This window comes from Alexandromys fortis, unplaced genomic scaffold (genome assembly GCF_014885135.2).
Source record: "Alexandromys fortis isolate MF-2015 unplaced genomic scaffold, M_Fortis_MF-2015_v1.1 scaffold_66, whole genome shotgun sequence".
Taxonomy (NCBI): domain Eukaryota; kingdom Metazoa; phylum Chordata; class Mammalia; order Rodentia; family Cricetidae; genus Alexandromys; species Alexandromys fortis.
In genome coordinates this window covers 3,349,505-3,372,097 of record NW_026067950.1, presented here as the reverse complement: position 1 = coordinate 3,372,097, position 22,593 = coordinate 3,349,505, and the positions used below count along the sequence as shown (strand labels likewise).

Below are 22,593 nucleotides of genomic sequence, written 5' to 3'. Positions count from 1 at the left end.
TACTGCACAGACTGCCACAGCTGCAGGATGCAACAGCAGCACTCCAGGCTCGCAGCCGACAGATGTTCTCAGAGCCTGCTGACAATTGAGAGTGTAGACACCAAAACAGGGAAGGCCCTTTAGGATAGCTTAGCTCTCCATCTGACTTGCAGATCGACTCTTGCAGACCGAACGAAAGCTTTCAGTTACCTCCTCCGAGAATGTGTGGGCCACAGTGCCCTGAAAAGGGCACCGTGGGTAGCAACCTCAGCTTGGACGAAAGGCAGAAAAAAAATCATTGGCATTTAGACTGTTGTGCTTAAATTTGATGGGCTGTTCTTAAAAGTTTTCTTTCAATGTGTGCGCAGGGTGTGTGTGTGTGTGTGTGTGTGTGTGTGTGTGTGTATGTGTGTGTGTGTGTGCATGTGTGCTCACGTGAATAAAAATTCCCATAGAGGCTGAAGACCTCATGATGCTGGAGGTACAGGCAAGTAGTAAGCCTCCTGACATAGGTGCAGAGAAACAAACTGGGGTCCTCTGAAGGAGTTGGACACACTCTTGACCACAAGGCCATCTCTCTAGCCCTGATGCTGTAATTAACCATGTTTCAAGTGTACAAACTGGGAAGTTAGGGTTTGTCCACATTAGGTTGATAGTGTGTGTGCCAGGTCACCGCGAACACCGATGAGCCTAGTATGTTAAGAAGCCTTCCATCTACCTGGGTGTAAAACTATCATGAAGGATGGTGGAGAAACAGAGGTAGGGAGGTGAAGAAGGGTCGTGGGGGAAATACCGATGATCTGGAAGGAATTCTCTGGGGCAAGCCTGCGGAAAAGCACAGAAAATGCACCTGTTCGTCTTTAAGTTGTATCCCTTTAGCATCAATTAAAATAGAATCTGAATAAAGGAAAGAGGGGGAAAAACCAAAGAGAAGTTCCTGATGTCATTCTCCCCACTTCCTGCAGCACCCCCCCAACACCCAGGCCTCTCCCCTCCTGTCCATCACACACTCCCCTCCCCCTCACTTCCTGCAGCACCCCCACCGTGATCAAAGGGATAATTTAAAATGAGTGGCATTGGTTGGCTGTTGTTCATCACTATTCTGTTTCCATGGGTCACATCACTGTAGGGCAGTGGTCCTCAACCTTTCTACTGCTGTGTCCCTTTAATACAGCTCCTCATGTTGTGGTGAGCCCCAACCATAAAGTCATTTCATTGCTGCTTCATAACTATAATTTTGACAGTTATGAATTGTCATGTAAATACCTGATATGCAGGATATCTGCTTATGACCCCTGTGGAGGTTGTGACCCACAGGCTGACCTCTGTCCTAAAGTGTACTTCATTCAGACAGTCCCAACCACTTAAGTTCTCAGAAAAGAAAACTGATAATGAATGTTACTTCCGTGGGAAAATGTTGCCACCTACAAATGGAACTTCTAAGGAGAAAAAAAAAACTGAATGCTTTCTTGACCCCTGATGTCAAATTTTGGAACTCCGGAAGTGCACAGCTGCTACGAGTTGTCTTGTCCTGTTTATCCAGCACATGAACCTCCCAGAGAGACAAAGGTGCAGCTCCGACCCGCCAGTTTTCTGGTCTAGGTTCAAGGGAGCAGTCATGACGTCATTTCGACACCATAAGTTCCTTTTGGCTTTTGAGTAGCTTGGGGCAGAGGGAAAAGGCAGCCTGGGAGAGTCTAGGCAACCTTTAGTTACAGCTTTGAAGCCCATTTCCGGTTCGGTTCCCAGTGTTCTCCCTGTCACACACGAGATCAAGGCATCATTGTTAGTGTCTATAACGCAAATCTACACACTCTCACTGTGCTAGGCACTGTGTAGGGTGCCTGACTTTCCTGGCGTTTGTAAATGTTTGTCTAAGGAAGTAGAAGATTCCCCTAAATCTTTCAGGATCTCGTGATACAGTAGGAGAAAATAGAGATGGGGAATAGAACTTGATTTGAAGGCTTAGGAGATGTCCTGCTGTACAGATAGCAAGGAAGCTCGGGATGAACTAGAAGAAATTCCTATTTAACAATGGACTATCTAAATCTTTAAAAAATGTTATAATTCATTTGGAGAATATAAATATCACCTAACTGCACTCGTGTCATTCGGAGACAATACAGTGAACACATTCACCTACTAGATCCTGTGGTAGTATTACATATAAAATTCTATGTTGCTCCTATTCACATCTACCAATATATGAAACAAGGGATGCTCTTTTCCAAATTAGCCTCAAATTCCGAGGAATTTTTGGGGTCTGGAGACATGCTCAGAGGCTAACTGCACATGCTGCTCTTCCAGAGGACCCAAGTTTGGGTCCAGCAGCCAGTCGGGCAGTTCAAAACCTGCAACGCCCTCTTCTGGGCCCCTACCCGCATGTAACATTCTCACTCACAGACACACGTGCATCCGCATAAGTAAAAATAAGTAAATAAATCTTAAATGAACAGCCTCAACGTCTGAAGTTTTGAACTTTCATTTTACACAAATGTTTGTCAGTTCTATATACATTTATGTGCCTCAATAAAGTAAAAGATGGACAGGTTCATCATTCAGACATACTAAAACATTATATGTGAACCATTGGAGTGCTCAAAGAAAAAATACCCATGTGCATAAATTCTGATACAATAGGATAATAAATTACATCCATAGAAATGGCCCTTTTACTGGGAATTGAAGCCTGGTGTGTACCAATATTAGCTGATGTTCACCATAAGAGGTTCGTCAGTTATTTCTTACAGGTTTTTAGCTATTTAGCAAATAAGCTTTTGTTCATTAATTATGCAAAGTTAAGTCAAAACATTGCACAGAGAACAAATACTTTTGATAAAAAATTGTTTATTTAAGCTTGGTGTTTAATGACCTAGGCCACATAGGACAAATTCCCTCACCTTTACAGAAGCATGGTTAGTAAGGGACGTGATTGTGCTGGGATTTAGCTCCACGGCAGAGTGCTTGCCCTGCCAGGCCCAGGACTCAGACTCCAGGAATGCAAAAGCAGGGATGCCACCTTTGCGATTGATCCCGAGGAGCACAGCTTGGATTCAGTAGTAAACTATTAAAGCCTTGCTTGAACTTTATCTATACTTTTGTGTTTATTAAGAATATTTTTAACCGCTTAGTTGGGTTGTTATCGCTTTCTTCTTTACTGGGGCATGTAAGCATATTCTACGTTTGAAACTGGTTGCTGTTATATCTTAGAAACAAGATTACGTTTGATAAGACTATATCTTTGAATTATAAGTTAATATCTGGTTATGTCTTACATATTTAGAGTCAAGTTCATAAACAACTTTCAAGGAATAAATTCTCTGATTAGGCTTTCTTAAGGCTAGAGAAAGTATTAGTTTGATAGTCATATGAACATACAGCAAAGAAATATGAAGCAAAAAGATGGAGCTCTAAACAGACTGCCTGCCCACACACATGCTGTCACGGTGTCATAGAAAACACTGTGTGTTTGAGTCACCGTTCCTTCCCACATCTGCACAGGGAAACTGCTAAGAGAGAAAATCCTCAGCATGAGGGGTGGGGGTTTTGCAGAGTGAGTGGTTGTGTCGGGATTATGAGAAATTGAAGATCGTTCTACTTTCAGATGCCTTTTTTTTTTTTTTTTTAGCAAAGAGTAAGACTTAAACTCGTTTTTCCTGCAGAAAGTCTAAATGGTGCTTGTCTTTTTCTTCCGCAGATAATTCTGAAATAATCAACAGGAATGGGATGGAATGCCAAGAATCTGCATTGAGAATAGCTAAACATTGTTACTGTACATACTATCCTGTTTCCTCCTCGATAGAATTGCCACAAACTGCATGCTAAATTTAGTTCTTCTGGACAGACCACAACCCTAAGGCTAGTTCTGCTATGTCATATATGAGTATTAAATATGGTATGCTTAGTATATTCCAGCTAAGATAGTTAACTACCTGAGACCAGCTGCGACGTTCAGAGACATAAAAGATGGGGTTTTCTTTTACAGGGTTCTAAGCCTAGTTTCTGTCCTAGGAATATTGTCTCACCTCCGTAACTATAGCCAATGCAGAAAGCCCAGCCGATATACTCATTCCGACTCAGAATATTTCAAATTTAGCAATAAACAGTTAGCATTAGTTTAAGTACTTATTCCAAGGGCAGGTTCGATTCTAACCCCAAGCGCCGTCATTTCATTTCCCGACTGGATCCAAGGGTATGATTCACTTCTTGAGGAGACGAGCGCGGCGGCAAAGACGAGAAGTGAAGTAAAACAGAAAACCTGCCTCGCAGGTCTAAAATTTGAATGGCAGTTCAAGCACAATTGCTGGGGACACATCAGAGAGCGCGATTCGGTTTGCCTGGCGATGCCGCACTGAATCATGGGATTAGTCACGTTGCTTAGATTGAAAAAAAAAAAAACTTTGCACGGTATGAGCTTCATACCCCACCCAACAAAGTCTTGAAGGTATTATTTTCCAAGTATATTTTTAAAGTTGTTTTATAAGAGAGACTTTGTAGAAGTGCCTAGATTTTGCCAGACTTCGTCCAGCTTGACAAGAATGAAAGGCTCACGCCAATAGTTGAACCTAAGGGATTGGTCTTTCAAACTCCACCCCCGACACACACCCGCCCGCCCCCAGTTGCCTGTTACCGAATAGCTCTTTATTCTAAAAACCTAGTCCAACAGGGAAGCTGTAGGTGGGGAGGTCTGTATAATATTCCAGTTTAAGTACGTCTCGGTTTAGTCACTGCGGATACAGACTGTGACTTTAATCTAAATTCCTATGTAAACAGAAGAAGCCGGTAGTCTCACTTAGAGTATCCATTACTGTTTTTGCATTTCAAAAGTTGGACTGAAGGGTTGTAACTAACTACAGCATGGAAAAACATAGTTCTTTTAATTCTTTCACCTTAAAGCATATTTTATGTCTCAAAAGTATAAAAACTTTAATACAAGTACATACATATTATATATACACATACATATATATACTATATATGGATGAAACATATTTTAATGTTGTTTACTTTTTTAAATACTTGGTTGATCTTCAAGGTAATAGCGATACAATTGAATTTTGTTCAGAAAGTTTGTTTTAAAGTTTATTTTAAGCACTATCGTACCAAATATTTCATATTTCACATTTTATATGTTGCACATAGCCTACACAGTACCTACATAGTTTTTAAATTATTGTTTAAGAAATGAAACAGCTGTTATAAATGGATATTATGTGTAATTGTTTAAAACATCCATTTTCTTTGTGGACATTTTAGTGATTGAAGTATTTTGACTTTTGAGATTGAATGTAAAAATATTTTAAATTTTGGTATCATCGCCTGTTCTGAAAACTAGAGGCATCAACCATACCAATTTTTTTTGATTGAGGAAAAAAATCTGCATTTAATTAATTCATGTTGGTCAAAGTCTAATTACTATCTATTTATCTTACATCATAGATCTGATAACTGTATCAAAAGAGAAATCACGTTCTGAGTATAATCTTGCATAGTGCTTGTATGGTGTCTGTTTTAATTTGTGGATAGGTATTGTATCTAACTTGTATCACTTCGCTAGTTTTCATCTTTATGTATTATTGATATTTGTAATTTTCTCAGTTATAACAATGTAGTTATGCTACAACTTGCCTAAAACACTCATACTTATTTTTTCTTTGTTTATTCATTTAAACTCATTGAGAAGTTAGTAGACGCTACTAAAAGGTAAATTATGGGAATCACTGAAATATTTTTGTAGACTAATTGTTGTAACTGTCTTTTTTTTCTTTCATTTCATGATTTTTATTTTAAAAATTATTAGCACATAGCTATTTTCAGCCCTTTAATAATGGAGCATCAAAAGCATCACCTGTATCCCCCAGCAAATATAGATGACTGTATTTTTTACTATGATATCCATTTTCCAGAATTGTGATTATAATATGCAGAGAGTCAAATATGCCATTTACAATAAGGAGGAGGCAAGGCAAATGCATAGATGTACAAATATATGTACAACAGATTTTGCTTTTTATTTATTTATAATGTAATTTTATAGAATAATTCTGGGATTTGAGAGGATCTAAAACTATTTTTCTGTATAAATATTATTTGCCAAAAGTTTGTTTATATTCAGAAGTCTGACTATGATGAATAAATCTTAAATGCTTTGTTTAATTACAAAAACAAAATCACCAATATCCAAGACAGGAAGACGTCAGTTCAACAGCTACAGCAGTTAGGAAACTAACTCCACTTGTACGGGACTCCATTTCACTCTTGGTTTTTCAGGGTGTAACCGCACTTCACAGACATGTCTTTCAGCCACATGCCACTGGTCACATTTCTACTAAATCTTTCCGTAACACTTCTTAAAGAATTCCCTCATTCGTTATCTTACAGCGTGAACAGGAGTCTAATTTGTATCAATTCTATGTTTGGTTGTAACATTCAGTTCTCACTCACCCAATGTACAACCAATGAAATAAAAGAAGCATTTAAAAGGATCGTGTGGTCTTCCTTCTTGTTCAGACAGGTAATAGTTGGACAAAAGTGTTTGTACTTTTGTGTAGATGCCCCTCAGTGATATCAAAGAGCAAGCAGTACTCTTCAGATGGGAGTGGGACAAAGCTTGATATTAGTTTGTTTGTTTGTTTATGTTTTTGCTTTGGGCTTTGGCTCTTTTCTTTTGAACATCCTTCTGCCAGGGTACATACCACTGTGCAAGTGGGGAGAGAGTTGATTCTCTCCTCTGATATGGGTCCCGGGGTTTGAACTTACATCATCAGGCTTGACGCCAAGCACAGGTATCCAGTATGCTATCTTTCCAGCCCCAGACTTTGGCTTTTCAGAGCAAGAAAAATAATTCAAAGTGACCACTTGGGAAATACATTCAACATCATTTAAAGTTAGCAACAGAGCATCCCACCATCCGGTCCTTTTGTTGGTGGTTCTCACTAACAATGAAGAGACATGAACATTGGTAAGCAAATTGGGGCCAGGTGCAAGAACATGAGTTTCATTACAAGGAAAGAAAGTGAGTATCACCTGTGCTGCAGGCTTCTAGAAAGAACTTAAGTGCAGTGTGAGCTGTAGTGCTGAGGGGAACAAAGAGGCAAGTCCGCTGTGGTGTGCAGAAGGCCTGGTCACAGAGACTGATAACAGAACAGGACCCTGGGTTGGAAGGGAATCTGATTCCTGTGTCTACAAACCACATGCTAGCAAGAGTGTACCCCTACGACTGCATCTCAAGGGCTGGAGAGATGGCTCAGTACTTAAGAGCCCTGACTGCTCTTCCAGAAGGCCAGGGTTCAATTCCTAGCACCCACATGAAGGGTCACAACTGTGTGTAGATTCAGTTTCAGGGAATCTGACGCCCTCTTCTGGCCACAGGCACTGCATGCATATGGTGCACACACATACATGTAGGCAGATCACCCATACATATAAGTAATAAAAATAAGGCTTTAAAAACAACTTTATCTCAAGCCTGAGAGGATATGAAAGCAGCCTACTTTATCATAAAATTATTTAGATATAAGATGTCAAGTGTTCTATGTAATTCTCTGTCAAAAATATTTCCATTTGAACTATTAAAATGATATTTCAGACCCAAAAATTCATTCTTTGTCCTTTACCAAAGTTTGGTGGGTTTGGGTTTTTTTGTTTGTTTGTTTGTTTGTTTTTGTTGTTGTTGTTGTTGTTGTTGGGTATTTGGTTTTTGTTTTTCCCAATACTACAGAATTAGGAGCAGCATAGAAAACTGAAATAATATTCAACATTCTGATGCTTTTATAGCATTAGAAATATTCAACATACTAACTCCCTAAAGAATAATTTCCCCTATTTCAAGAATCCAAGTGCATGAGAAATTGGGCAGCTATTGTCGTTGGACGCGTCCCTCTCCATAAAAATGACTGAGTCATTGTGAATAAATATGAGTCACAACGAATGAATCGATAATGGCTTCCCTCTGTCTCTTGGTGGAGAAGGTGAAGGAGGTGCGTGGCAGGGCGGGGGTCTGGGCTCCAATCCCCAGTTCAACAGCTCATGCTGTGTCCGTGAAGGGAACTGCTGATGATTGGCAAGTGATTCCACATGCTGGGAGTTCCTAGCTCTGAGCAGCAAACACGTAGCATTGTGGACAGTGTGACTCCAGACCTGCAGTGCCTTCCCATGTCTACACCCCAACCCCTGCAAGTGCGGAGATCCATAGCTCCACCCAGCTCCTCGGGCTGGCACGTCCCACAGACCTGGCTAGCCAGCACACAATTTCAAGTTCTCCCGTTTCAGTCCCTTTAAAAGCTGATTGCCCGCCAATGGGAGGCATCTTCCCAGCACAGTGCGTGCAACTTTCACAGGTGCTAGTTGACGTAATTTTTAATCAGGTCATTTCGGGCGCCCACACACGTGGAGCGGTTGTCAGGCAGTGAGGCAGAAGCCGTGACTGATTTGGTTCACATACATTTTACACGATGTCAAGGATTCCTTATACTCATGTTGTCGATGAGAAACAGAAACTCATAAAGATTAGGCAACCCTCTTATGGATTGGAACGTCAAGCCTTGGCTCATTCTAACTCCACAGCCATGTTGCAATGAACTTGCTTCGTGGCCTTCTCCAGGCTAGACTTCCGTTATGGTTCTGAGTACAGTATGCATGAAGTTAAAACTGAAGTGTAAACGCTAATTTTTTTTTTTTACTTCAAATAGATAGGTTTTCTTCCCTATCACAAAAATACAGTGCAAGAAATACTTGGTGGTTACAAACTACAGTGTACTCTTAGAGATTTAGGACAGAGCTTGAGTCTTTATTAGGAGCAGCCGTGCCTTCTCTCCGGGGTACCTCAGTTTTGTTTTGCTTTTGTCAAGTTCCATATGGTTCGATTAAAATAAAGCAAAATGGAAGCCGCTGAAATTTGCCCAGCAATGGTGTTTCATGACGTCATAGAGCAGCCAGACCCATAGGTAGAGTCCCTGAGAAGATGTGACTTGAATGTCTGAGGCAAAGAGCCAGAGAGAACAAATTTGTGGTAAAGGTCACCAAAGGTCACACATGGAAGGCATTCCGCTAAGTCTGATGGTGTCCAGGGCGGCTGAGAAGTTGGATTTTACTCTCATTGTGCCTTTGTCTCCTAACTTTGCTGTGGGCCTTCTCAGGCCTTTGGTTTATGTAAGCAAAAGACTCTTTTTTATTTATTTATTTATTTATTTATTTATTTATTTATTTATTGCCTGTATGCTCATTAAAACAATAGAAATGAGGTCAGTCTTTCTCTCTTGCTTGGAAAGCTCTCATAAGCACACAAGCCAAGTGCTGTGTCTGCCAGGGCCCCCTTCCGTGGCCTCTGCTGAGTCCCCGAGCTGAGGGATGAAACCCCGTGCATTGAAATATGAATGCGTGGGTTTACAGAGGGAGAGACGCATGCACAGCGGCCTGACAGTGTGAACAGCATTAGCCCCAGCGCTCTTGACGTCTGGAGGAACTGAGCAGGTTTATGCAGGTGGACCAAAGAAAGCCCAGAATAAATGCATATCCAGGACTCTTATATATTTATATGGAGTATAATTTAATATTATTAATGACAAATTGCCTTTTGGTTCTACAGAAAGGCAAGAGTAGCGTCTGCACGTCACAATAGCTTAGTGGCTAAGAGCTAAATTTCTGCCCACATTTAACTCTCAAATCTACATCTGAACAACAAGCATCGATTTTCCTCATCCATAGTCTGAGCCTCATAGATAAGTCTATTTCACTGAGATGTAATGGGATTTAAATAGGAGGATGTGGAGCAGCCCTCGACACAGAGCAGTTGGTGCTGGCCATCGGTGACTCCCCCTAAAACAGTATTCAAATGAGTGCTTGGGGCCCACCATAATCATTTATCTCCTTGTTCTGTCCAAACATTTATTGACAATGCAGAGAAGCCTCTTCTGTTTCCTCAGTGACAATTAATGCCAGAAGCCTATGGATAAATTAGAAGAAATGTTTAATAACAATAGTGAACCTCATTCTTTTTGTGGGAGCCTCCAATTACAGCAACTCAAGAAATATTCAGTAAGCCCAGACTAAGCACTTCTAGCAGTTAGGACGGGAACATAAGCGAAGATCAGCCCTGTGCCCGCCAGCGGCCCTCTGACGGTTCCTTGTGAGGCTCTGGGTAGAATCCTTCTGGGCAGTCCAGTTTCCAGTGGAGGTCACCAATCCTCGGCATCTTTGACTTGTGGCTGCGCTGCTCCAGCATCTGCCTCTGTTACAGAGGGCTCCGCCAAGGAGAAGGCTCCAGAGGTGGAGCTGTGGGAGCAGCAGGTGCCGAGCTTTGCACGGTAAGAACTCCTGCTACACAAGAAACAACAGGAACATGAATGGAAGCGTGGGTGGTGAGGATGGCTGAGGGAGGCCGTGTAAAGCACTTGCTACAGAAAGCCTGAGGACCACAGTGCACTCCCTGGAGCCCATAGAAAGGGGGGAGAGAACCAGCTCCACAGTGCTGTTCTTTGACCACACACATGCACAGTGGTACTAGTAGCACCTGCACACACACACACACACACACACACACACACGCCCACACGCGCATGCACACACATACACACACATGCATGCACATACACACACATGCATGCACATACACACACACAAATGAATAAAGATAGAATGGATGGAAGATGTTCTCTACACAAAGAAATGAAAGGTACTCCAAACATTGAAGGGAGCCAGGAGGTGGTAGTTTGGGCCTGTAATTCCAGCACTTGGGACAGTGGAGGCAGGAGAATCAAGAGTTCAAGGCCAGCCACCCTGTGATACGTGAGACCTTATCTCAACAAGCTAAAAACAAAATAGGAGACATCAGCTTTTACAAGCCAAACACTAGAGACCTAAGTTTCTGTCCTGCCTGGTCCCACAGCCATTCAGTCCCAAAAGAAACACACAAAGACTTACATTAATTATAAACTATTTAACATATCGGCTCTGGCTTCTTATTAACTAGATCTTACAACTTAAAATAATTCTTGTCTATGTTTAGCCACATGGCTTAGTACCTTTATTCAGTGAGGCATTCTTATCTTGCTTCCTCTGTGGCTTGCTGGTGACTGCATCTCTCTGCTTTTCCTCTTCCCAGAATTCTCCTAGTCTGCTTGTCCTGCCTGTACTTCCTGCCTGGCTACTGACCAATCAGTGTTTTATTAAACCAATATGAGTGACAAATCTTTACAGTGTACAGGAGCATTGTCCCACAGCAAAACACAACGTAAAGACAGAAAAGATGGAGTTGTGGGTATTGTGGTAAAGCATTTCTCTCCCAGAATCCCAGATTGCTCACAAGCTTCTTTTAAAATCATATAAACTGCAGAGAAAGACCCGGTCCAGAGTCCCCCTCCCTCCTTCAGCATGGCCCTTGTACCACTGCATGGGGAAAGAATGTAAAACTACAGCCTTGCCCAACCTGGAGCAATGGTGCACTTATCTTCAGCTCCCCACACAAGCAGAGGCCCACTTGAGTCAGCTTCGCAGCCGCTGCCCAGCTACGCCTCCTTTCTTCTCTTCCTTACGGGTTGGGTCATTCCTAAGTGTTCTTTAATAAATTTCTTGCATGATGGCCTCCTACCTCGCAGGGAATCCAAGCGAGGATCAATCACTTTCACACCCCACTGCCCAAGCTCTTGATGACATCCTAAACTGACATGGAAAATATGTTTAAATTTAAAATTAAACTTTTTTGGACCAAGAAATTTAACCGTGAAAGTGTCTTACCAAGATGGTGTTAAATTCACTCCAGCAGAAAAGGAAGACTAGTGAAAAGAAAAGTCTAATTTAAATTTTTAATGTCCATTTAGAATAAGGCAAATTCCCACATACCTTGAGAGGAAATCCAACTCTTTTTAAAGTCTGGAATTTTATTCACAGTGGCTTACATGCCTAAGTCCATATCAATACTTCTTTGAAAAGAAACCAGAAAAAAACCAAGTCAAGTATCTTTACATCAAATTCAAATATACCAAGTTTACATTTGTCAAATCTAAGGTAGAAGCAAAATTTATCAAACTCCAGAATACAGTTTTCACAGCCACAAAGACTGTCACTTTACAGTTGGTGAGCATGGCGCCCTCTGTCGATTGTTGGTGTAGACCTCACTTCATGCAGCAACCTTCCAAGGCAGCACAAGTGGCTCCAAGCATGGATGTGGCAGGTAAAGCTGGCTGAGCCCTAGGTCTGGCCGTCCATTTTCTCCCTGTGTGACCTCAGGCAAATGAGGGTGTTCCCGGCTGCATTCTTTGATGATAAAGTTTGGTCTCGTGGGGTGGCTGTGAGAATTAAATCCGTTACTACACACAAAAGGCTTAGGACTGTGCTTGGGGTATAAGCAGCAGTCGCTGCCCTTGACAAAGCCGATGCTCAGTGTCTACTGCTTACGATGAGTTTCTCTGTGAACGTCATTCCACGGGCGGGCCAAGCGCTCAGCCCTGCTCTTGGGAAGGCTAAGTGGGATGGGTGTCAAGTTGCCTGGCAATGGAATTAGGTGAAGCAGGGTGGTCATCAGGAACTGGCCTGTCTCAGCAGACAACTCGGCCATTCATATCTTACAGTAATGAGCATCCAGAAGGCCACTTCTAGGGCACCATGGAGTGAATTCACAGGATGGGTCTCCAGAGAAGAGCCGCAGAGACGACTAGAAAAATATCATCAGAACTACCTCCTTGAGTGTATTGTGGGGCTGAGCAAGAGGAAGCAAAGGGGTAATGGGGTAGCATGACCCAGCCCTATCCATCTTCCCTAATCAAGCGGACTCACAGGGAAGACCTGCTTGTTGCCAGCAGAGAAGCTGTAGAACCAGTTGGCAGCCTGAGGCCAGGCCAGTATTCAGCAACCCATCTTAGGCACTGATTAAAGGAAGAAACAAAAACACTAGGACTCTAGCGATAACCCTAATGTTTTTTTAGTCAAAATCATCAGTGCTGGAGAGTTCTTTTAGTTAAATGCCTGCTCTGTGAGTATGGGGATCTGAGCTCAACTCCCAGAACTCATAAGGATTGCCGGATTTGGTGGTACTTGCTTGCAATCCCAGAAGTAGGGAGCCATCCTAACCCTACTGGTGAGAGACTCTGTCACACAAAGCAAGATGGAGTGATCCCGAGTGCCATGACACCTCGGGGTGACCGTTAGCTTCCACATGCATGTGTGCACACACACAAACACACACATTCAGCCTTGCTCACATGAATACGCAAACACACACACACACAAAGACACACACAGGCAAGCATACAAATGCAAAAAAAAAAATAATTTATTTAGGGTTTCTCTGTAGCTTTAGAGCCTGTCCTGGAACTCACTCTGTAGTCCAGGCTGGCCTCAAATCCACAGAGATCCATCTGTCTGTGCCTCCTGAGTGCTGGGATTGGGAAAGGCATGCGCCACCACCACCCAGCCAAAAAATTAAAATTATTTTAGAAGTTCCTTTGGGAATAAAATAATAAAGTTGTAAACAAAGATAGGCTGTTGCTATTTATTGATTTGCAGCTCAAACAAAGACAGTGAAGTCATAGGTAAATGTATTTATGGGAACAGATCACGCATCATCAGTGTGATGGAGAAAACCGTGTTGTCTTCCCTAAGATATTAGACCATCAGATAAGATGGCACACATTTAAAATAAAAGTCTCCTGACAAACTAGTGCCACACAAAAGGACTTAGACAGAAGTCCCGCACCAGACCATGGGTGAATGATGTGTGTTCAGAGGGTTCTTTGTTCTGCCAGGAGCAAGGGAACTGTGAGCCTTGCCTGCTTTGCCTCCACGCCAACAGGAACTCTTGGCTGGTACTGAGATATCACAAGAAAGTTTTCCAGGCTGTGATGTTTGACATTCAGATGTATATGCAAATGTGCATTTCAAATCGGCAGGATTAAAGTCAGTTCATTGAGCTAATCCCATTGTTGTCTTATACACATCTCAGTCGTTTCACGAAGAAAAAATGTTTCTCCTAAGGCTAATTAATAGAGAGCAGGTGCCAGAGAGGCCCAACTCACCGCAGTCATTGGGGACTCAACTGCCGAGAGATGCCCCCCGTACACAGCATGTGACTTCCAAAGACGGCAGGGCGTGAACACCCCACAGCAATCCAGGAACAGAAAGCAGGAGGCTTTAAGGGTGGTGGTCCTAAGCCAGAACCCAGCGAGGGCAACAAAGACAGCGTGGAACTGGTAGACACGGTCGGACCAGAGCAGAATGCTGAAGGCAGACTACTCTAGAGAAGGAAACCTGAGTCACGATGGAGGGGAAGGCAGACAATGAAGATCTTGGGCACAGAGACCAGCATTAAAACATCTAGGTCAAATCCATACCTCCACCATACAAGAAAACCGTTGATTTGATTCTACTTAGATGGAAGTGTTAAAGAGGAAAGCACACATTTAAACAATAAACTTAAGTGTGAAACAAAACCTTTGAGGGAACATGACTGTGCTTTTTGTAAACGTGACACAAGCCAGAGTCATCTGAGAGGAAGAAACCTCGGTTGAGGAAATAAGATTGGGTTGTAGGCGCAGTGCTTGCTGGGCAATTTCTTTTGTTAAAGGCTGAAGTGGGAGAGCCTAGCCTGTTGTGAGTGATGCTCCCCTAGGTAGGTTGTCCAGAGATACATAAGGAAACAAATTAAGCAAACTACAGTGCAGTGTTTCTCCATGTCTCTGCTTCGTTTCCTGCCTGCAGGTTCCTCCTCTGAGTTCCTGCACTGACTTCCATGAGTGATGGAGCATGGCCCAAAAGTTGTATGATAAACTCTTTCCTCCCTACATTGCTTTTGGTTATGACATTTTATCAAAATAATAGAAAGCAGACTAAGACAATGGTACAAAACATCTTCCAGGTAGAGCAAGAGACCTTAGATGCTTAAAAGGAAACTCGGAGGCTTAAGGGAGAAAATTGACAAATTTAACTCTTTTAAAAGTGATGACACAGTAGGAAAGGGCACTTGTCTGAAAGCCTGACTTTCATGGAAAGTAGAAAAAAATTGATGTGACCTCTGATCTCCACATACGTGTTATGGTACACATGTACCTGAACATCACACACACACACACACACACACACACACGTGCACACACAAATAATAAATAAAAGTAAAATTTGCAAAAGAGACTTTCCATGTATGCAGAAGCACTAAAAGGGCACGAGACAGCCGGGGGCAAAAGGAGACACTTAGTATAAAAGCTTAGTGTTTGAATATGTAAGGAATGCCTGTAGCTCCGCCTGAAAACAAAAGGCAACCCAATATAAGAGAGGGTGAGGGACCTGCAAAGGCATTCATAGGAGACAAAGCAATGTGCAAAATCCACCACCTCCTTTAATAATTAGAAAAGTTCACACTGAAATCACAATAAGACCGGCATGGTGTCTCACACCCCCCACCCCAGCACTCAGGAAGAACAGGCAGCAAGAGCAGGCCTTTGAAAGCTGCCTGAGCTCCACAGTGAGATCCTTCTCAAAAAAATATCAGCCAATCAATCCAGCACAGGCTGGGTTTATTGCTCAGTGGTGGAACACTTGCCTGGTGTGTACAAGTTCACATCTATCAGACCGTCCCACGTGTTGAACAAGAAATTTGATAGCATTCAATTGCAGGGAGTTTAAATTGGCACCGTTACCTTAGAAAACTTGTGAGGAATATCTTGTAAAGCAGAGGACGTGCAACAGAAAAGGCCTGGGGTGGAGTGCTAAGCCCAGCTTAACCAGTGATTGGCATCAGCTGAGACTGATAAACAGGCAACAGAACCACTTGTATCAGCCACTTGCACCAATGACCTAGGTTATGTCATTAAATACACAAGGGTGGTGGTGTGGTTGGGTGAGCGGCGTGGAAATCAGTTTCTGGGCTCCAAGCCTGGCTCTGATCACTAGTAACTCTCATCCCTAAGCAAGGGAACCTCTCAAAGTCTATGTTTCACCATCTACAAATGAGGAGGAATATTTGGTGAGTGTTGTCCTTGTCATTAGTGTGGCGGTTGGATTAATTAGGGCTTATCCCTACAATTAGGATTACTAATTCATAAAAAAAATTGTAGCAGAGATGAAGACGAAGGAAGGCCACGGTATCCCAGCCTGGAGTGACCTCTGCTCGCACACTTAGACCTCACTACTCTCTAGTTTTACTGTCCTCTCAGAACTGGGACGGAGCCACAGGTGTGTCCCAGGAAAAGCCACACTTGGCATATTTGCTTTTCTTAGCTAGAACATGGTGTGGTCTTGACAACTTCACCTAAGTTAGGAAAGGAATCTCATAAACCCTGTGTCCAGTTTCCAAGCATAAGTGGAGAAAATGAAGTCACTGCTATTCTCAAAGCTAATTGCTAGTAAAGCATTCCCATTCCCGTCTCCGGTGAAATTAAACCCTGCCTTTGAAACAAAGACTGCTAACCCTCACGGTCATCTCCAGCTTTCCCAGTGACATCATTCCACCCTCGACACCGCCTAGCTGGCTTCTAGCCTGCTCTCCTGCCATGGTTTAGCTCTGTATTCTAATTGTTAAATTGATGTTTCTGGTTCCTCAAATTCCTACCCATCTGGGTATTCTCTTCCGAAATTTGTCCTGTACACAAATCTCCTTTCCTTTTGGCTGTTTGATACTTTCTCCTCTCCTCTCTTTATCTCTATATTTCTTCCTTTTTCTCTTTGGACACCATCAAATTAACGAGGATTTTTCTTTATGCCTTAATAAGTTTTTCCTTACCCTAAGGTCATAAGGAAATCTTCCTATATTTTCATCTCTGGTAATTCTACCTTTCAAATTATTCCACTGAGAATTTGTCTTTATGTGCACACTGAAGCAGGAGGCCAATTTCATTTTGTTTTTCCCCTGAGGGTACTGAAAGATTTGCCTGGCACTATGTGTTGAATAGTGTATTCTTCACCCACAGTTGTGCCCATTTACACAGGCACAAACCAATTTTCTATATGCAATGTATGCCTTCCTAGTTTTGTTCTGGAAGAAGTTTGTTTCTCTCCATTGAAACGGCCCCCTTAGTAGCCGTGGCTGGAAAAGTCAGTGGATAGTAATATTTCTTACAAGAGTGGGAACATACGTGCCTGTTTTGAGTAATAATGAAGAAAACACACAATTCAGCTTCCTTCAACATGCAGAAGATATTGTGTTGCCTTCTGAACCCCACAGTTAGTCGTACAGTGTGAAGGTGTGCTGCTCTCGTTGGTTTAATAAAGAGCTAAATGGCCAATAGCTAGGCAGGAAGAGGTTAGACAGGACACGCAGACAGAGAGTTACTGGAATGGAGAAGGGTGGCTTCATCAAGAGACATGGGGGAAAAGCAAAATGAACATGCCACGTTAAAGAAAGGTACCGAGCCACGTGGTGGATAGGATATATGGGTTAATTTAAGTTGTGAGAGCTCAGGTGTGGAGATACATAATGTGTGTTGTAGACGCATCGGCTGGGACTAGGCTCCACCGCTCTGCTTTGGATCACAGGTCGTTTTCTGTAATTGCCTTTGTCTGTGGCAAAGAGGAGTTTTCTCTGTGAGGGTCGAGAGCTCTACTTACTGTGGGTGTAAGGGTAGATTTCTAGAACAGTTAGGGATTATGCTGGTCTAGTACAGTGGACAAGGAACTCCAGCTAAGAAACCCAGAGAGTGGGAGACAGGGACTTCCCCAGGGAAGAGCGTGCCAACCGGTAATCAAATGCGCTTCCCTGAAAACACACACACAAATAACAGTATGCGGACTGAGAATGCTGTATTTATAGTCTATATCACACACTAAGTGAATAATTTTAAGCCCATACATAGGAGAAGGCTTGCAGTTGGATTTTTGTCTGCTCCCTATCTCTGAAGCCCCATCTCAAACCAGTTAGAATCTGTTAGTGTGGAAACAGCATCCTTTATGGAGGAGAATTCAAATTACAGCCTCAGTAGTAGTCATACCTAGTCTTGGGGTGTTGTAGACCAAGAATCGAGCTGGTCTTGAAGGCTGTGAAGCTGATCTGAGATTGTTTCAAGGTGTTTTGAGAGCTAGTGAGACGGAAGGGTTAACTGATACAAATAAGGTCAAGTTCGGCTGTTTTGGTTTCCAGTCCAGAAGGCAGAGGCAGAATGGCAAACGGAGGAAGAGTTGGGAGGCCCACCCCTGTAAGTCCTCTTTAAGAGGTCACCCGTACTGCTTTCAGGGTTTCTTGGGTGGCGGCACCAATCTCTGTAACTTCTTCACGTTGAAAAGGGGAGAAGCGTGAAATGGTCAGCAGTTAGAGTGCCTCAGAAGGAAGTCTGTCCACGGGGCCAGGACAGAAATTAACAGATGGCAAACATCCAGAGCATGCACCAGCTGGTATAACCTTGCAGGGAACGTTAAAGTTAATGAGGACATTTTTTTTACATCAAGATTACCATAAGTCAATACAAGGTTAAATATAAAGTTGACATAAGGTTAAATGCAATTGAACAACTGGCTGAACCGTGTTCTTGTAGAACGATAAGGTAACCAATTAGCTCTTTGTGACATCAGACTCCTGCACAAGAAACAAACGCCTGGAAGCTTTATAAAATAAGTCAGTTAGAGTCACCATCTAACGGACAGTTTAAAGGAGAAACAGAATCATACGGCACCATTTTCAAAGGAGTGTCTAGCAAGGTTTCCAAAAATCACACTTGGATATCCTGGATAACTTTCCAAAGCTGTGAATTTGATGACAGAGTATCCCTCAGTAGGTGAGAAGCCCCTGGAACCTCTGACCAAGTGAGTCCCGAGACAAGATGGAGTGGGGCTCCCATGAGCCTCTAGTGCGTGAGTTACCTTGTCTAGATATTTGGCTGTGTTGCCCGCATGGCTTTGTCTGAGCATGGCCTCCTGTCTCTGTCACACACTCTCAGAGAGAGAGAGAGAGAGAGAGAGAGAGAGAGAGAGAGAGAGAGAGAGAGAGAGAGAGAGAGAGAGAGAGAGAGAGAGAGAGAGAGAGAGAGAGAGAGAGAGAGAAAGCTTGACTATTCAGCGGAAGAGACTTTCTTTTGGGTGCACACAGCAAGGGGGCAGTCTCTTTCCTGTGTGAATGGTCAAGACTGCCAGAGGAGAAAGACGGCTGTGATCCTTTACAGTGATTGGGGTAAGGGTCAGAAATAGCTATGACACACAGCCCACATAGCCCACATTTCCTCCCTGCACCTCTCCTTGGCCATGCTCAGTGGTAAGGGAAGCGAGAAAGCGGTAGTCTTTAGCAGGATACTACCTAGAAGGATATGGTGCTTCATAACAGTGATAGGGGAGAACGGCAGGGACAGCTTGAAGAGCTAATCACTGTAACCTCAGGTTCTCAGGTTGCTGCCCTCTCTGTATCTGCAACATGATTTACTGGCCTGGGACCTGAGTACCCACAAAACATGTTCATAAAGACTATTTAGCTGTTCAAAAATCTTAAAAGGAAAGACTTTTAAGAATTTGAGGGGAGTAGAGAAATGGCTCAATGGTTCAGAGCATGGTCTACTCTCCCAGTCTTTCAAAAGACCAGCATCCTGTTCCCAGCCCACACATGATGGCTCGCCACTCTCTGCTACTCAGGTGTCAAAGGCTCCAACCCTCTCTTCTGGCTCTGCCAGCATCAGGCACACACATGGTGTATATACACACATACATTCAAATGAAGAATGAGTAATATATACATTTAATATGGCATAGAGCAAAAGACGATAAATAGCTGTGTCCTGAGATTTTTTTAATCCACTTTTTATTTGACAATCTCTCCTCTTCCTTGAGCCCAGAAACATGGCTATAGTACCTAATATTACTTTACTCTTAACTTTACTCTCTGCATTTTCAAAGGAAAGCCAGGTGCACAAAAACTACCCGGAGAGAATTCTCACCATTGGTTTCCCAGAGCAGCCTGTCCCTGGATGTAAGGACTAAGCCAATGGAACACTCTAATCCGTTTCATCTGAGGATCTTGTGGTAGAAGTCAGTACTCTGTAGTTGTGGGGTGGCAGCTCGGCTGACTAGGCGCTCACCTTGGAAGCATGACTACCTGAATTCAAGCCTCAGAACCCACGTGAGAAATACTGGGCATGTGCATCTAATCCTAGCCCAGTCGGGGGTGGGGTGAGGGTGGAGACAGTTGGGAGTCTCTCAGCCAAGCCTACTCAGTAGCTCCCAGGCTAGTGAGAGACCTTGTTATAAAAACCAAAAGGAACAGGTCCTGAGGAATAACAGCCAAAGTTGTCTTCTGGCCTTCATATGCACATGCACACACGTGTACTTCACATAAGCACACACATGTACTTCACAATGCACACATCCTTCATACATGCACACACATGGACTTCATACATGTGCACAGATGTCCTTCACATGCACACATTTGTACTTCACACAAGCACACACACGTTAATACCCACACAGAGTGACTTTGAAACTTATTATTGAATTCTGTTTTAACCTACTGGCCAGAGTGCTCTGGTCCCTGCCTCAGCAGAGGTCATACATTAATCCCACCCACCTCCACCGTCTTGACATACAGGATTGCCAGAATTTATTAGTTCACTCAAATCGGTTTCTCTTCAGCTGCACTGCCTCCAACACTCTGGACAAACCATGCTATATTTCCAGCAGAATGTAAGATGGATCAACAGTCTCCTTCTTGAGCTGGGAGTAATGAATAAAACGAATGGCTGAGACCGACTACCCCTTAGATGGCAAAGCACAGACTCAAGATGGATCAGGTAGTCAGCAGCTCTGTGACGTATATTAACTTCCAAACATGAGATAAATAATTCATGCAAATAATCAAGAGCACACATCCAAGAATCAAGTTGTGGAATAGATGACAAGCCTCATGAACGCTGATTTACGATATGCTCTTCACATATCTCTAATTGTCACCCGAGAGTGTGCTGTTGTTTAAGAAGACTCTCCTTAATTTTAAGTAGCGACGTGTGTGTGTGTGCATGTGTTTGTGTGCAGGTGCATGTACATGTGTGTGTATGTATTGTTTGTGCGCATGTGCATGTACACATGTGTGTGCATGTGTTTGTGCGCAGGTGCATGTACACGCGTGTGCATGCCTATGGGTGCTAGAAACTAACATATGATGCCTGCTTCAGTTACCTTCTACCTTGTGTTTTGAAACAGGCTCTTATTAAAGTTGGAATGCGGAATTTATTTCCGCAGGTTCTGGGGCATTGAATTCAGGTTCTGATGCTTGTGTGGCCAGCACTTTACCAACTGAGCCATTTTCCCAGACCTGAGGGACTTAAAAATAAATAAACAACAATAACTAAATATCCAGACCTCTAAAGAGTCATGTATATATTTTTCTCACATGCCTCTAAGGTGAATCTTCAGATTAGAAGATTAAAGTCCCTCCAGTATTTAACTAAGGGAAGGGTAAAACTGTCACAAAGGATATGAGTGACAGATTCATATTCTTCCATTTTCTCCTGAGTGGATCTCTGAAGGTAAAATACAGAGTAAGTTTTGATATTTAAACTTCTTATGTAGTTAAATTAGTAGGGCTCAAAGTAACATAACCACTCACCACCAGCCGGGTTTTCAGTCAGCAAGGCAGATAGGGTTAAAATCTTCTTCCACAGCATAGACTAGACACAGTCATATCAGCGAGATCCTGTCAGGAAGACAAGCAAATGGGCGAAGTTGTGATTGCTTCTCGGTGTCCTCTGTGAAGAACTTCACCTGTAGCCTTGCTTGAGGGATGAGAGGGGTTGGACCCCATGACCAGGGGGCACTGACCTCTGCCCCAGAGATGCAAAGATAAGCCATTCTCTAGCCTCGAAAGGGCACCTCACAGGGTACTGATCACTCAGCAGGGAGCACACAGTGCTTTGGTTAGTTAAGTTCTGCAGACTAGATTTTTCTGGAATGTTCTTAGAATGCTTTGCAAACTTATGACTTTGTTGTGACAGTGGTAAGTAGTTAATCTGATTTTTTTAATCACTAGCGAGCAATCATCATCATCATCACACTTGTGAAGTTTCTAGTCTAAAGCAGCCAGGCTGGAGGGTGACAGAGCCTCCACCCAGCCCTTGCGCTCCCCCTACCCTGCTGAGCATGAAGAAGCAGGGACTTAACACTTGGGCTCTCTTATGTGTTAAATTTGCTTTCACGGCCTCAAAGGTCAACCCATCTTTATCAGGGATCATTACTGAACCTTTAGAAACCCACAGTTTTTTGTTGAGGGGTTAGAACAATTGTTAAATATTGCCAACAGCAACCTGACACATGGCATGAGATTTCCTGGCATGGCTAGAGCCACATGACCTCGGATGATACCATCAAATCCTGAACCAAGTCTCCATTTGACAAGTGTCTGTGGAGGTTAGGGATGAATGAATGAGGAACATTTAAACCAGGCAAAAATGAATTTGCTGGATACTTCTGAGTCCATGCAAACAGGTTTGAAACTCCAGCGTTTGGGGTGAGGCTGTGGCATAGAAACCTTTGGAGTCACCTGCTGTAGCTCCAGACGCCCTCTTCCCCATCATATCTGAACGCTCACCCTTCAGGGTCTTGCACTTTCTTTGGGCCTGCTCATTCCATTGATCTGTCTGCTTTACGTTTTCTCCTTTCATCTTCGTTCCTTCCTTCCTTTTCCCTCCCTCCGTTTCTCTCTTCCTCCCTCGCTCTCTC

General features: G+C 43.0%; 1 protein-coding gene across 4 annotated transcripts in view; it reads left to right on the top strand.

The window, feature by feature from the left end:
- Mbnl2 (muscleblind like splicing regulator 2) overlaps window positions 1-6,464 on the top strand; it is a 145,228-nt gene extending 138,764 nt beyond the window's left edge. For all 4 annotated transcript variants that reach the window (XM_050150446.1, XM_050150443.1, XM_050150444.1 and 1 more), the window contains one exon: window positions 3,677-6,464. In XM_050150446.1, the coding sequence (XP_050006403.1) occupies window positions 3,677-3,691 (15 nt within the window). In that variant the 3' untranslated portion in view covers window positions 3,692-6,464. The remainder of the gene's footprint in view (window positions 1-3,676) is intronic.
- The last annotated feature ends 16,129 nt before the right edge of the window (window positions 6,465-22,593 follow it).